The following is a 16,724-nucleotide window of genomic DNA, read 5'->3' as shown; positions in this document are numbered from 1 at the left end:
ACTGGGTGACATTGTCACTGGCTGTGGGGTAGTATGGTTTGGTGAAGGTACTCTGAATAAAGGTGAATACTTCTGTCGCACTGTGGTCTGTCATTCACCCTCCTGTGACATTCTGTGTTTTATCAGTGTCAAACACCCCCTCACTCCATGAAAGAACAAACACTGAACTGCAACTGCACTCTGAAAATGGCACATTTTGACAAAAGCACAATTCTTTGCCAATTTCCTCTGAAGGCATTTGGTCAGGCCAGGGTCACTGCAGGCCCCCCCCACCCCTTCCATTTTTTCTGGATCCACCACTACACCCTGATAGACTGATGCTATTAATTTTCAGCATTGGCCATCTCTACATATACCCAATACATTACAGAGACATGGATGTTTACAGGGAAACATTATGTCACTTAATAGCAAAACCATGCATAAACAGTTTAAGTAGAATAGCAGTATGGTCAAATATGTGTCTCGACAACTTAACCAGAATTGTTTTAATTCTGATGTGAACTACGTGTTAAGGGTCATGTGTCATCCTACATACTTAATAATGCAGCCTCAAATGAATGTCCTGACTCCAAAACAGATGGTAGGAGGGTAGATTTCTTCTTTTTAGGTGGAGATCTTTCTGGATTTGGAGGTTCCATCTATTGAAATAAGGGGGGAAAAACAACTTGGATCACAATCTCCTTAACTATGGTTAATGTTGGAGTCACAGGTTGTCCAAGTATATGCATTTTAAATCAGCAAAGCATTCCATGAATATCGTCTTTTAAATGTAGTGATTTATTTCATGTCAGAGAAGTTATACAGCAACTCTCTGACCTCTAGGGATGTTTTCTGTTTGGAGCCCTTCTTGTTTGTTCTGTTGCCACCACTTTCCCTGCTGTGGAAGGTGTTTCTTTCACTGTTGTGTTACAGCTGTAAATTAAACAATCCCATGTGTTTATCACAATGTTATTAGTACATTTAACAGGGACCATATTATAACTAATAAGTATCTCTTTGGTATTTTAATGGCACTGAATTACAGTAAGTAATAACGAAAAAAGTGCACAAGATAACGTTACAAACATTATCAAAACCAACTCTGTGGAAATTCAAGATAAATATAACCTATGTATAAACTAAATGCTAGTCAAAGAGTGAGCTGAAATTAGCATGAAACCAAACCAAATGACTAACACTAGCTGGTTAGCAGGTAAGCTAGCCGCTGACCCAGTAGAATAATCATTTACAAAATACTTCATGTTAAGAAAACTCTACTTACAAGACAACTAAAGCTTTGCGAAGATTAAAAGATTCATATGGCAGATAAGAACATGAAAAGGAGTTTTTATTCTATACATGGAATATATAACGTTAAGTTCGGCTACTTTTAAGTTTAGCTAGCAAAACGTTAGGTCAAATTAGCGCTACTTTTAAATGGTTGCATTCAGGGGTGCTTGTAAATTGAAGAACCGTCAACTTGAGGGCAAAAGAATTCTATCTTGGGTCAAAATACTGTTTTAATTCTTTGCGTTAAACATTGTCTTTACTGTGCTGTATAACTTTACTAATAACAGGCTACTTAATTTTACTTTGGTGTTTGTTTAGTTTTTTTTAAGTTTTGTTGGAATATTTTCACTTTTTCATATATTTCCTACATCTGCAGCCACTGGGACTGGATTCCTGAACACACACATCGGCTGACAGTAGAAATGAGCTCAGTCCATTCATAGGTTTGACAGATGCACTGCTGCTTAGTTCTTCTACTGTGAGATAAACACTATAAAGAAACAACAGAGTCGATAGCGAGTCCAGAATCAATGCTGCAACCCTGTGGCAGCGAAGTTGATTGTTTCAGTCTAGGATAAAGCAGCACTGGAGATCATTTACAGCTGATCAAGGTCATGATATCGAAATGAAGATTATTTAATGATTTGGAAAAGACACATTCGACTTTTATTCACCTACATTCCAGGCTTCTGGCTCTTGACTACACCTCCTGCTTTATCAGTTTTGTACTCCACTACATCTGAGGCAAATGCTTTTAGAGTTTCTTAATGTAAAATTAAAAAATGCAATCAATTTATTATCGGCTAAAATTTCCTGAGGGGGTCAAATGAGTGGCCATTTTTGTCAAAAAAAAAATGGAGTTGTAAGAAATGCATAGAACTGTGTTGAAATAATGCTGATACATTTGTGCACAGACTACTGATATTATTTGACAGTGGAAGCTCTGTTTTCATAAATATTGGATTTGGAATAGCACGTGTATGTGAAAACTTTTGCTGGTGGACGGACGTGACAGTGGACGGATGTGACATTACCCATGATGATCTGGTCAGTACCAGTACTTTATTAGGAATAAACTTATAGACTTACTATTGCTAATTCTCCTCTTCTTCATAAATGTTAGTATTGTGGATCTAAAACAATCCCAGCTGACACAAAAACACAAAATGTGTCAGTGGACGGATGTGACGTGGTTGTTGTGGATCCCATCATACTGATGCTCTGCAGCCATGTCACCGTTTCCAGAAATGATGCCTGTGCAAAAACTAGGATCAGAATTATTTATTGTATAGTTTATCCTCATACTAAAGAGGAAATAACAATATAGAATTGTTATTTCTTTATAAAAATGCTTATTATTAGAAATCTGTTGATTTAAAAAGTGACGTGTGACATTCTTAATGTATGTATTGGCGTAACATAAGCAGGATGGATCAGCACCATACTCCATATTGAACCTGTAAAAATGAAACATCTGATATGTAGTATATAATCTTGTAAGAAAAATTGGGGAATCTAAAAGAATAGAACACTTGTTTTTCAGGTAAATTCAGTTAAAATATAATTTGGCCATTTGCGACATGAAAATATAGCATTAATTGTGATGAAATTGGACATTTTTGACCTGAAAACATAGCTCATATGACCATCAACATGTTGCAACAGAACTGAAATCCTGTAAATTTGCATATCTTGCCTTTGCCAACACAAAGTTCCTTTGGGGATTCACTTAGATTGATTTCTTATGCACAAAGACATAAAGATGACCTCTAAGCAAATTTTAGCTGTACCTTCTTAAACTGAGCCCAACCATCACTAACTTTAGCATTCAGGATTAAAAATAATGCCATTATAATTGTCATCCAGTAATGTATAAATATTTTTAAAATGGGATATATGGTCTGAGTTTTAGTATTTTCATGCAGATACTGTTGTGTTTTTAGTTTTAACAGTACTAGGTGCTTATTCTGTAACTAAATATTTTCAGTTTGTGGTGTTTTGTACTTCTCTGCCACAAAAGGCAAATATTGTACTTCCTACTCCCCTACATTTATTTGACAGCTTAATTCGTTACTTTGCAGATTTATGTTATTAAAATAAAATTAGATAAAATCATGGAAGAAAATATGATGTATTTTTCCCAGCACTAACTGAAATAAATGAATCAATTATTATAACCCAGTAATGGCTCACTCTGCACTTTTACTTTTGCTATTCTAAGCATATTTTGATGCCAGTAATTCTGTATTTTACTTAAACTGTCCTCTTAATGCAACTTCTTAAACATTTTTTATACTGTGATCTTGCTGCATTTTCTTAAGTAACAGATTTTAGTGCTATGTCCTTCACTGGACAACGCATTAAAAATTGGGGTTTGGGTCTTGCAGCCACCTGCAGTTCATGCATGATAGGGAATCTCTTTTAGAAAAAGACCATTTTAATCACTTTGTCTGAGTAATTAACACTGGGGTTTTCCGAAATTCCAATAAAACAACAACAATAAAACAATTGAAATTACAGATTTTGAGGCACAATAATAGCTGAAAAAAAAAAAAAAAAAAACACCCAGACTTTTCGAGGTTAGTTTGATGCCTCCCTCCAGTTCATGAATTAATTATGAGTTTAATGTTTTGTGACCCAGATGATTAATTTCTGAAACTGTTGAATTTTCTTTTCTTGAAGGTCCAAGATGCAGGAGTCACTTCTCTAAGCTGTTGTTGTAAGAATCTGGTTGACCTGTACAGCCTGGTCTTCAGCAAGCAGATTGCAGCTCACCTGGATTCAGCTGAAAGCCTCGGTCAGTTGAGGATATTCCCTTTTGATAGAAGCTCTTTGGTTGCTGTGTGTTTAGGATGGTAGTCCTACTCAGTGATGGTGTCATCCGCTGATGCTTTTAGCTGAGTCTGAGTACACACAGTGTTTCTGTATCTCTCTACATTCACACTGTTGCTTCCATCAGCAGTGAAGCCAGAATGCCAGTCCTGTCAGCAGCAGCAACGGCTGAGCCATAAACAGATCCACCAGCAGGTTTGACAGATGAGGTGCACTTTGGGTCATGATCACTTCATTTCTCTCTCCTCTTTTCCCATCATTTTAATAGAGGTCAATCAGTTCCAGTGGTTCATGTGATATTTTTTAGATGTTTTTGTGAACTACTGCCTTTTGTTGAGGCTTTAAATCCCTGAAGTTTCTGAAGTCTTCTCTGTATTACTGACAATAAAACATACACATCTACATCCTAAGGAGCATTGCTATGCCATAAAAAATGGGCTATTATCATTGTAAAAATGATTTTAGTTTTAGTGCTGTCAAACGATTGAAATTTTTAATCAGATTAATCACAGGGTTGCTGTAGATTAATTTCAATTAATCACAATTAATTTTTTTTTTTTTAATCTATATTAATGGCGTTTCATTTTGCATGAGCAAACAGGCTGAAGAAAGAAGGGAATGTATATGTACTTAACATGTGTATTAAACACCTTCAACAGTTTCAACAAAACAACTTGAAACAAAACAACTTGAAACAACTTTTGTGTCTTGGGGTTTTTTTGTACTCAAATTTCCCATTGAGAGGGCCATCATGCTGTTTAGCGTCTAGTATCTTTATCAGTTGGTTCTGCTGCCTGTCACTACCAGATCAACTGCCCATTTGTGGATGCATGATGGTAACTCTACTTGGACAAACTGGCTAGAAATGTGTTGCCAGAGATGTTCAGAGTCATTCTGCACTGCAGATGGGTTAATTTTAAAATTTTTGATCAGATTAATCATGATGATGGATTAATCTGCATTAATGCATTAATTTTGACAGCCCTAATATATATATATATATATATATATATATATATATATATGAAAGAGGAGATAGGGAAAGGCAACAGTGGTACCAGTAGCAATCAGGGCACGAGGGGCGGTGACCCCCAAGCTGAGAGGATGGAACCAGCAGATACCAGGGACAACATCAGAGATCTGAGTCCAAAAGAGTGCAGTCCTAGAAACAGCTAAGGTCCTGAACAGAACCCTCAGGCTCCCAGGCCTCCGGTAGAGGACCCAAGTCTGAAGGAGACACTACCCAGGAGGGCGAGAAAAAGATTGTTTATACATATAAATAACATAAAGTTCTTCCTACACAGGTGAAAACCTGAAGGAGGAGAATTGAGAATTAGATTTCAGAAGTGCAATGAAATATAGATTAATTGTGTATTAACTGTGTATAACTTATATTCTTGACAGTACATTAATTATTAGTATGAAACACAGGACGCAGACATCGTCATATTCACTGATTCCAATTTACCTAAAGTGTTGTGTAGAATGATTAAAACACTGAATTCAAATGGGCTGATATATCTTTTGTGTGTGTTTTTTATATCCTCTGCCATTCTGGAAACAACCCCAAAATCCTTTTGAAAAGCACTGGAATGTGATCAAGAGGATGACAGCTGATCAGAAGCTGTCAAACAAAGCTGAGCTGCTGCATTTTGGTGCCAGGAATGATATAAAGCACCAACAGCAATGTAGAAGACCGATGACAAGACATGTGAATGCTGGGATTGAAAGTCAAGGTCAAATCAGAACATTATAAAGGACAATTCACACCTTGGACACACTCTGATCTGTTGACATCAGGCAGGCAGTATAGAACTATTGGACAAGGACAAACAGATTTAAGAACAGTTTTTACCCAGCAGCAGTCACCACACAATACGGAAAAACACATTTGATGTGCAAAATGTTTTAAAGGGATCAGTGCAATAACAGGATGTATGCTTAGTGTGAGTGATGGGTGCTTGATTGTTTTTACCTATTTTTTTTTTTATAGTAGGTTTTATATGATGCACAGATTGGATGGCACTTTTAATTTCACTGTTGTTACAATAATAATAAAAAATATTCTATTCTATTCTATTCTATTCTATTCTATTCTATTCTATTCTATTCTATTCTATTCTATTCACCAAATGTGGATTTCTGAACATCTCTAAGTTAAAGTTAGTATAGAGTCCTTTCAAAAATGAATTAAACATGTTTTTTTATGTATTATATTACATTTTACATATACGTTTGAACAAAATGCATTTTCTGTTACTTTAACCACATGTTTTTGTCTATAAATAAATGCTCTAAATTAAAACGGTTTTAAGATTTTTAATCCTCAAAAAGGTTCAATTGATCTATGCTTTAAAATAAAGTAATTAATGATGTATGTAGTATGAAGCAATATTGAGAGTAAAGTATAGTTTTCATAGTTGTAGCAAAATGAAACATTATGTCGAGTTCAAGTGTTTAGATGATCTGTCACTGGTAAGATGTATGAGGCAAGATACAGCAACCAATGGCAATGGGGACCTAAATAACCACAATTGTATTTTTATTCACATTTTTGTTGAATATATTGATAGAAGGATGATGAAGATGGAGCTACCAGGCAGGAGCCAAAGAGGAAGACCAAAAAGGAGAGTAATGGATGCAGTGAGGGTTGGTGAACGAAGAACATACAGGAGACCGGGTCAGATAGAAGCAGACGTTTTGCTGTGGCGACCCCCAAAGGGAGCAGCCCAGAGTTGCAGTAGATGTTTTTATTTTATTTTATTTTATTTTATTTTATTTTATTTTATTTTATTTTATTTTTTTCCATTTATTTAACCTTTATTTAACCATATGAATTCCTGCTGAGATTGAGATCTCTTTGACAAAGGTGACCTGGCCAAGAGGTCAGCAGTACACACCATAATAAATACAAGTTCAGTAGATGGGTTATAACAATAAATTATAAACAGACAATAATTTGGGAAATACACTCAGTCGTCTTCTGAATGCTTTATCCTCGAGAGGGTCACAGGGGTGTTGGAGCCTATCCCAGCTACCTATGGGTTAAAGTCGATAACACTTTGGATGTGTCATCGCAGGGCTGACATATAGAGACGAACAACCAATCACATTCACACCTACGGGAAATTTTAGATTAATCAATTAGTGGTGGGAGAAAGCCAGAGTACCCGAAAAGAACCCATGTAAACATAGGGAGAACATGCAAACTCCACACAGAAAGGTCCCTGATGTTGGAATTGAACCCAGGACCTTCTTGCCACAAGGCAACAATGCTATCCACTGCACCACTGTACTGCCTTAGGAAATTACAGTTTGACAAAATATTAAAGTGCAATAATTGAGGTCAACCACAATTAAAAACACAGGCGCTGTCCAAAGGATTTTAACTGTCTAGTTAATAAGATGGAATGAAAAGCTTGATGGGAAATGAGTTCTGATGTTTTCAAATCAGAAGGTATTCCAGGCAGAGGGGGCGGCAAAACTGAAGGCTCGTGTCCCCATTTCAGTCTGAACTCTGGGAACATTCAAATGATCAATGTCACAAGTCCGTAAGGTATAATGTCAATTGGTTCTTTGTAGAAGACAGCATAAGCAAGATGGAACCAAACTTAGAAGAGCCTTATAGCTCAAAGTCAACCAAGGGGTAAACCTGTGAGAACTCAAAGAAGACCACTCAGCTTTTGCATATCACAATGGTGAGTGAGGTGACTACAACTAGTAATGAATCTTAAGGCACAATAATGTCCAGTTCAGTTTTAGTAGTAGTAGTTTTAGTAGTAGTCTTTCAAGGCATCCCTCAGCTTTTGCTTTCAAAAGACCGAACAGACATATTTGCAGCAGCTAACTGACAAACAGAGGAACAGACCCTCATACAGACATGTGGATGTGTCTAAAAATATACCCAAAAATTGTAGAACTTCAGCGTACATCGCTACAATTTTGCTAAATTTAAGTGAGATCCTGTTTGTCCAAATGTACCAAATATACAGTTCATTCACACCAGAACTGTGATTAGTATGAAAAACTTTATATATAGTTTAAAGAAAAATTTTCAGATTCTTTTTGGTGCAACATACTTGACCAATAAAACCGATAGTGAAAAGGTGAGAATAAGACCAGCAACTTCACTTCTTTCTAAACTTGCAACAGAGTGCAGCTGTTGTTTTTACCCCAGGATTACAGTACAACTTGCAGCCCAGAGAGAGCGTGAGCAGATGGTATGTGCACTGTGATCCCAGCTGTTGCATACCATATAGGTCAGTGGGAACCATTTCAAAAGCTGAGCAACTGCTCTCATTAGCAGGTGTGAAGCTCTTCACTTTGTGTTGCATTGTCCTAGTTGTTCCCACGTTTGATTGTTTTTATGTAGAAACATTTATATTGAGACAAGCTGCTAAAATTTAGGCAGAGACCATGCCTACAGTGGAATATGGGTAAATATCAGTGGTGGGCCGTCAGGGCCTGCGAGGCCTTCTCTGCTGGCCTAAAAAAATATCTGAATCACAGACTGATGTTAATTATATTTTGTCCCTGAATACTTAAGTAATTCCAAATGGTCTGTCCGCTTCCTTTCATAGCTTCTCCTTTGGTTGTGCTGCTTCCACACATGTATTTTCATATTAAAGCATTTAACCAATCACATTTCAGCCATCATTTGTTGCCAGGCAGGGTTAAAGTCAAAGAAGTCTGCCTGGAGGCCTTCACAATCAGTTCTGCAGGCCCTCTAACAAAGCATAACTCTCAATGAAACTGTTGCTTCAACCAATCAGATTTTGAGTTGGCGACACCAAGGCCCTCTAGCAGGCGTTCGGTAACATCAGCGTATTCACACCCTTTGATTGGATAGTCAGAGAGTGTACTAGCCAAAGCTAGCAAACTGCACCTGTAACAAGCTGCATGAACAGAAATATAGTTGTGTTGGTTTAATAGCTGTTTAGTCAAAACACAACGGCTGAAGGAGGAGAAGACATGGATTTGGTTGCAGATTTATTGTCAAAGCCATTTTCAAGATGGACTTTTCAAGAAAAGCTGGACATCGTTAAGAAAGGTCAGACAATTCCTAAGCTAGCAAGCCGGTCACAACCAGGAAAAGGATTTGTCTGTCACTTTCACCCCACTAACTACGACCGGTACCACCAGTACCCACACAGATAATCTGTACAACAGAGGAGTTGAACTCCTTTTGAGGAAAGAAAGGAGGATGGATTTTGTGTTCAAAATAATCAGAATTTTTGGTGGGTAAAATGTTGCTATTTTCCTAAATAATATTGCAAGTTTAGGAGGTTATTATTGATGCTTTTTTCTGTGTGTCGCAGCTGTAGCTGCAGTAGAAGTAGACTAGTGCACTCCGGGTTTGTTTATTCAGTAAAGGCATTTATTGTGGCTACACCAGTTATCTATCTGCGATGCAACAGGTTTTTATACTGCATTTCTGCATAATAAGATGGTTTTTATAATAAAATAGTTATTGAGAGGTGGATTGATTCAGACGGAGCACTACTGAAGGACTAGGTGTGAAATGTACGGTCCGCCCCTGGTAAATATGTATATGGTACTGTTACTCCGCTCTATACAAGAGGTGCTATTATTGAGGTTCAGTTTTTTTAGTTTTTTTTTTTTTTTTTGGCATTTTTTCCCTTTTACTGATTTTAACACAGTTATATTTACTTGGCTTGGCCTGTTCACTACATTTGAGGTGAATTGTGGATAATTTTTATTTTGCATCTAAGACCCCTTTTAGTCTAAAAGAATGGGACATTAACACAAAGAAAAGAAGACCCTTTTGTGTATCCATCAGTGCATATCACACATAACAAATATGACAAAATGAAAATTGTCTTTAAAAAACCCCAACAAAACAAAACTGATCAATGCTGACAAGCTTATTTGCACTGACGAAATGTTAAATATCATTTGTAGTGTTTCTTATTTTCAGTATGTATATTTTAATTGAAGTTTGAATGATTTCATACTCTTCACATATGAAGTGAGGTTCAATTATCTTTGCATAAAAACAGCCAATAGAAATGTTAGTGGGCTACTTTTACCTTTAAACTTTATAGAATAGAATGTATATATACATTAAACAGCTATTAATAAGGTTATCTTTAAAACCACAATGGATACCTCCATGCTATAGAAGCAGAGGCTTGATAGCCAATTAATTCAATTTCTCTGTAGAGAAAGAATGAATGTCTTTGAGGATTTGTCTGCAACGCTTGAAGAAAACAATCAATAACAATAAAGTATCTGCGAGTAGAGACAATGCAGACAAATGTGTGTTAGTGGTGTTGTCACTGAGCTACAGAGGGAGATTAACTGTGCACATAGTTAAAAATGAATCAGCTTCTTCCGTGTCACTGTGTCGCAGTGGAAATTAAATGCACCAGGAAATACAAAACAAAGTCAGCAGTCAGAAAATAGATACCAACTTCCTAGTTTATATGTAACAGAGAAAATGAAGGAATGACACGTATGAGTGAAAATGTTACAGCAAAGCAAACATGTATGCAAACACAACATTCTTTATATTGTTTTAACAGGTTTTATGCAAGAGGTTTAATTATTCTAAACTTTGAGAGTTTATTTTAACCTACAAACCAGTGCAGAATGTATGCATTGAAGCATGATATGATTTGAAGAGTCAGTCTGTAAACTGTACTGGAGAAATGAACATCATCCTAACAAAACATGCCCCATCGTATCTATCTATCTATCTATCTATCTATCTATCTATCTATCTATCTATCTATCTATCTATCTATCTATCTATCTATCTATCTATCTATCTATCTATCTATCTATCTATCTATCTATCTATCTGACTAAAACAGACAAAAGAAAACATTTAATGCCTTAAAGCACTGTTTTTGGCAGTACAATGCTATAGCTATTGATGTAAGAACTGAAGCTATTTTGGCTTTTATCAACAAAACCACGGAAAATAGCTAGATATTAGCTCTTAAATTAAACTACTATGTGCTGTTTTTGTTGTTATCATTATATTTGTCCAAACAAATGTACCTTTAGAAGTACCAGGCATTAAAATGAACAAATTGAAGAAAACAAGGGTGGTCTAATATTTTTTCTGTGACTATCTATCTATCTATCTATCTATCTATCTATCTATCTATCTATCTATCTATCTATCTATCTATCTATCTATCTATCTATCTATCTATCTATCTATCTATCTATCTATCTATCTATCTATCTATCTATCTATCTATCTATCTATCTATCTATCTATCTTCACGTCATTCCTGATGTCATAAATGTAGTATGTCAGCTTTGTTTTCTGATCACATCGCAGGGGGTTTCAGTGGGGGTTCAGTTCTGCAGATGAGGGTTTCAGGTTATATATATATATATATATATATATATATATATATATATATCGTCCTCTGCCGTCTGTGAATAAAAGGGGTCGTGCGGAGGGTCAGTCTGGACTTGAGCAGGCCGGCTGTTTTCCGACATTCTGGTGGTGTATGTGAATGCAGCACTGGGCCCAGGCTGCCTGCCGGTAGTAGGAGCTCGTCAGTCTCCTCGTCGCTCTGGATGTTCTTACCTAATCTGAAAGCCAAACATACACAAACATGGCGATATCAGGAGCAGCCAGGATGCACTCCTCTCTTCGGTTGTGTTTATTAGTCCTGTCGGTTTGTGCGGTTCATTCGTCCACCCTTCGCCTCCACTCGGACCAGCGGTACATGCTGCCGCAAAACAGAGGATTTTTCACGATAAACGCGCGTGAGGATTTAGCGGACGGGGATGGAGGAGGCGCCGCGGCTCCATCGCTGCGACTGGCCGCCCGTCGGCGCACCGAGGGCGGGCAGGACTCCGGCGCCCTTCCGCTGCATCGAAGCCGCCGGAGCAGCGGAGACTCGACCATGCCGAAGGTGTACGGCCAGGTAACCGAACCTCTGTCCCTCCTCTGCCCTTTGTGCATCACCTCCGCCTGCCCTTTAGCTGGAGAGGATGCCGCGAAGAAATTACGCAAGCCACACTGTTGTTTTCAAGTCGCATCATTTCTTGCACCTTATGCTCAAGTCGGTCTGGTTGTGTTCACCGCTGGGATGTGCATGCATGGGGGGGTGGGGGGAATAACGCCATCAAACAGCCCTTTTAACCTACATACACCTCAACACCTCACTGATCAGGACAGAAAGTGACACAAAACCTTGAGATCCTTCCAGATTTTGGCGTTTACCAAGCCGAGAAACAAGGGAGGATGTGGGAATAGTTGTTTTGTGCAGACCAGAGGACACCATAGTGGCAGCCAGGTGACAAACAAATGGATCTGTTGTTTTCTTTGCCCTGCTGGCTCCAGTGGACGAGGAGCTGAATGTTAAGTCAGAACACAAAAGTTTAGTTAGTGCTGCTTTAAGGAGTCAGACACACTGGGTCTGATGGACCTGGGAAGGCAAGGGCAGAACTGGGTCTTGGTCTGAGCAAAAGGGCAGGGTCTTCAGTGGGGTTTGTTGTGGAGGTGGATTCACACAGGAGAACACAGTCTTATGATTGGTGCCAGGTTCATATCATTTATAGTTTAGGACGAAAACAGTGTCAGATTCAGACAGAATTTAACAAGTGAGCTCCAAAATTGTGCATCTTCAGTACACATGAACACTTGCAGCAACTCCTACATGCACATATGTCATTGGTTTTTAATAAAAACATCACTATTTGGCACCAGTTCGTTGATAGTATGGAGATTTACCATAGTGTTCAAAAGTGTTAGGCTTAACCTAAAGGTTTGTTGTTTGAGTGAGACAGTGACCACATAAAGGTTTCTCTTGTTTTTGAAGTTATATATATACATTTATATATGTACAGTTGAAATATACAGCAAATATCTAAATAGTAGTACCAATTAGACTTCATTTAAAAAAAATAAAAGAATATTGTAGAATTAATGTGGGACCATCTGGACAGAGACCAGGAAAAAAAAGACCATGAAGCCTCTGGGACATTCTGAAGGTGTGTAATACAACACAAGATTACTTAGGAAAACATTCAGAGTTGACCCAAGTGGGCTGAAGATTTACTGAATCCAAATGGACGTCACACTATTTACTGACTTTACCTATCACCTTACCTTTACTTATCAAAAGCTGAATTTTTTTCTTGCATATTTTTTGTTAGAAATAAAGACACACATCCATTACAACCATGCAAAAACAACAAAGCTAAAGGCTGTGTAACACTTTTGTCCAATAATGTATGTCCTCTCATCAATGTTTTGTCCCACTCATAATTTAGGACATAGACTACAGAACTGTAACAGCTGCTAAGCTAGTTCAATGGTCCAAATCAGCAAAAAAAAGATAGAGAAAATATCAATCAATATGTGGACACAAATTGCAGGCAGTGTGTGTGTGTTAAAAGAGTCAAGACCCTGCACTTTTTTGCACATTGTGTCATCCCTTTCAAATTCTGTGAAACTGACACCACAGTGCAGTGAATAAATGCACAGTTTCTTGTCTTCCCTTGCTCAGACATGGTGATGTGTTGTGAACGATCGTCTTCAGGGCTGGGTATTGGTACTTTGATGGCACCAATTGCTTCAGAGCACGAGAAGATTCCTTGTCATTTGGTTCCAATTTCTAGTATTGATGCAGTAAATTTCATTAGGATTATGCAGCTGAGATTATTACACAGGTGGTGCTTAGTGAAGAGATGTCAGAGACAGTTTCAGCTTCTGGTAGAACAGGTTTATTTTGCATTGTGTAAAACTAAATTGAGTGAAACATGTTGAAACAGATGATATAAGTTTCACTTTATTTTTTTCTGTTATGATAGTGCTTTAAGTGAATAGTGCCAAGGAACTGAAAAATCAAGTCATCAATGTAAGGAGTGTCACAGAAATCATTACATTGTAATTCTGTTGTTATTGTGGGTGATGCATTGTGATAGTATTGTACTCAGAGTTACTGTCATTCCCATCCCTATCCGACTGATTTAACCATATTCACTCTTATAAAGCTACAAACTTGTTGGAGTGTCATTGTTTCGTTTCTGAGAAAGTCATGCTGGCTTCCACAGTTGTAATGCCCCTGTGTTATATGGTATTTAGAGAGGAACATTGCTTCTTTGTGTTCTTCTTTGTTCAGTGCAATGCAGTCGTCTCTGCTGAGAAACATTTAGAATGCAGCGTGGGTTGATGGTACAGGTGTGTGATTATTGACAGCGGTGCAGTCGTTAGCTCTGAAATTGTACTGTCATTCATTACAGAAACATTTCATCCAGCAAGCTGACATTTTACACAGTGCTGCTGCGCTCTCCTGGCTTTATAAAGGAGCTGAAGCCAGACAACACCCTAATGGAGGATGTGTGAAGAAAGGCTGAAAAATCATATGCATGCACAGTAGTCACATATGTAAGGGTAATATACCTAGACATCTCATGCTTAAAGTTTTTTTCAAATTGGAGTAGTTTTTGTGACTAATTTAAAAGTTACAACATAATTTACTCAGATTCAAGGGTTCTTGGATGCATACTCTGACACCAATAAAGGGAGCATTTTGTTTGTGAGAAAAAAGTAATTGGATTTAATGTGGCTTTAGAAAGATAATGTTGACTAAAAACTGTGCTTTGGTTTTGGTTTAACTTGCCGTTAAACAGCCATGTCCCTCTATTATCACCTCAGATGAGTGGTCACAGTGCTCACACGCTTTTGTGTTTGGTAAAGTAAAACAAACTGTATTGTAGTGGATTAATGATCATGAAAAAATTGGTTGCACTAACAAAAGATACACTTTAGAAAGTTGTTCTTTCAGCTATTCTGTTTATTTTGTATTCAGATTCACACCATGCACAGTGTCACCCCGATCATTCTAGAATGGCTCGTTCTGTCCAAATAGAGCTATTTAGATGATCTGGTGAAAACTGGATTTTTTTTCATAGCGTCTGAGAAAAAAAATGAAGTGGAGAAAGAAAATGCATGTCAGGCCAGTGTCAACATGAAACTGAAACTTGCTAGTTGGTTACACCTGAAGTTCAAAAGGAGAAACGGTCATGGGTGGCATGTTTGTGTACTTGCACAATCTTTTTCCTGTAAATGACAAACTCATCAGTCTTATGGGAGAGGAAAAGTACACAGAGGAAAGGGCCTCTCTTCATCATCTTTCTTAACATCACCAGGTTTTTGTCACCAGGATGGCTCCGTTGTGTAAATGGAACAAATGAATCTGATCAGGATCAGGTTTCGTCAGTCCCGGATGTTGTTATTAAATGCTTAACTTGTCAAGTGTTTGTTCCTGTGTTGGCTGTCCCTGGTGGGTTGTAGTGGTATGACTGGACTTGTTAAGAAGCTCCAGCAGGCACTGTAATTATAGATAATGGCTGTGTCTGAGAGGAGTGCAGTTTGCATATTTAATCAGGCATCCATTGCGCTAATCTGTGGGTAACTGACCTGTCGTGAGGCTGGATAGTGGCTGTTGTAAAGCTTGCAGTCTGACGGACATAAACAGACCTAAAACATTAGCGCATTTGTTGACATGGTTGAAGTCATCTTGTGTCTGGTCTAAAAGTGTCACTGTGTGCAGCCGTGTGTTATCATGGTCACTGAATATGCAGTTTTTAAGGCCACATATATAATCCATCCCAGGTGATTTCACTGCTGACTGTCTCCTGTGTGGATGAAGGTTAGTGTCTGAGACATTGCTACCTGTGCTCCCACTGTCACGTGTCACTCCATAGTAAAGTGGGCTATAGATAAACTAGCAGTCTACTCAATGGACGCTGGAGCAGCCATCACTGATGACACTCCAATGCCTTACTTGTCCTGCTCTTGTTTCAGTTTCTAAGTATCCGTCAGTGAAAACCACATCTCTTCAGATTTTTTTCTCTCATACCCTCTCTATCTCTACTTAGGGATGTAACGATTACCGGTATAATGATGAACTACGGTAAAATTCCAGAAGGTTAGTATTACCGTTTCAAGTTCTAATTATCATTAAAACTGTGTTTAATTACTGGACTTTGAAAAACTCACAGTGATACTACTCCGTCTCGTGGGCCCCTAGGGGAGATGGTCTTGGTTGCGATGGTTCTGGTGCGGGAGGGACGCGGAGGAAGGGTGGGGAAAACACCTCCACGGAAAGTCCTCCTGTCGTCAAACTCGAACCTGCAGTGTGGAGGAACTGGCCGCCAGGACCGTCTGGTCGGTGGAGGCTCTCTGAGGCAGGTCGTGAAATCCGGTCATTCTAGGAATGTTACCTTGGACCCACACTCAGCCATAGGTGATAGCTGGGGGGCCGTTAAGGGGGGTAAACATGATAAATTCATGGAGCCCAGCATTCCTGGGGTGCCCATACAGCAGTGGAGTGGGCCTGGAGAGTTAGAGGAATAATCCCTAATCTTCAGTTTCACTTTCACTTTGGACTGCTTCGACATTCACAGACCACTACGCCCCCACCCCCCACCCCAATGTCAATATTGATACCAGTATTGATGTGTTGCATGGCTGCAGTAGTCAAATAATCAAGTTACAGCTCAAAATTGTACTTTGGTATCACTTAATGAATCAATCAATTAATACTGAATTAAATTGAGATCGGATCAAATCAAATCTTGATCAGTTGTGATTAGGGGTGTAACGGTGCACTCGTACTGAA

General features: G+C 38.3%; 1 protein-coding gene across 2 annotated transcripts in view; it reads left to right on the top strand.

Annotated features, from left to right (window-relative positions):
• Positions 1 to 11,667: 11,667 nt before the first annotated feature.
• The window catches only part of sorl1 (sortilin-related receptor, L(DLR class) A repeats containing), a 171,000-nt gene continuing 165,943 nt past the window's right edge, over positions 11,668 to 16,724 (top strand). For both annotated transcript variants that reach the window (XM_030151836.1, XM_030151835.1), the window contains exon 1: positions 11,668 to 12,017. In XM_030151836.1, coding sequence (XP_030007696.1) covers positions 11,703 to 12,017 — 315 coding nt within the window. In that variant the 5' untranslated portion in view covers positions 11,668 to 11,702. The remainder of the gene's footprint in view (positions 12,018 to 16,724) is intronic.

This window comes from Sphaeramia orbicularis, chromosome 13, assembly GCF_902148855.1.
Source record: "Sphaeramia orbicularis chromosome 13, fSphaOr1.1, whole genome shotgun sequence".
NCBI classification, from domain to species: domain Eukaryota; kingdom Metazoa; phylum Chordata; class Actinopteri; order Kurtiformes; family Apogonidae; genus Sphaeramia; species Sphaeramia orbicularis.
Note: the sequence above shows the minus strand (reverse complement) of the source record. Positions and strands in the feature narration are given on the sequence as shown.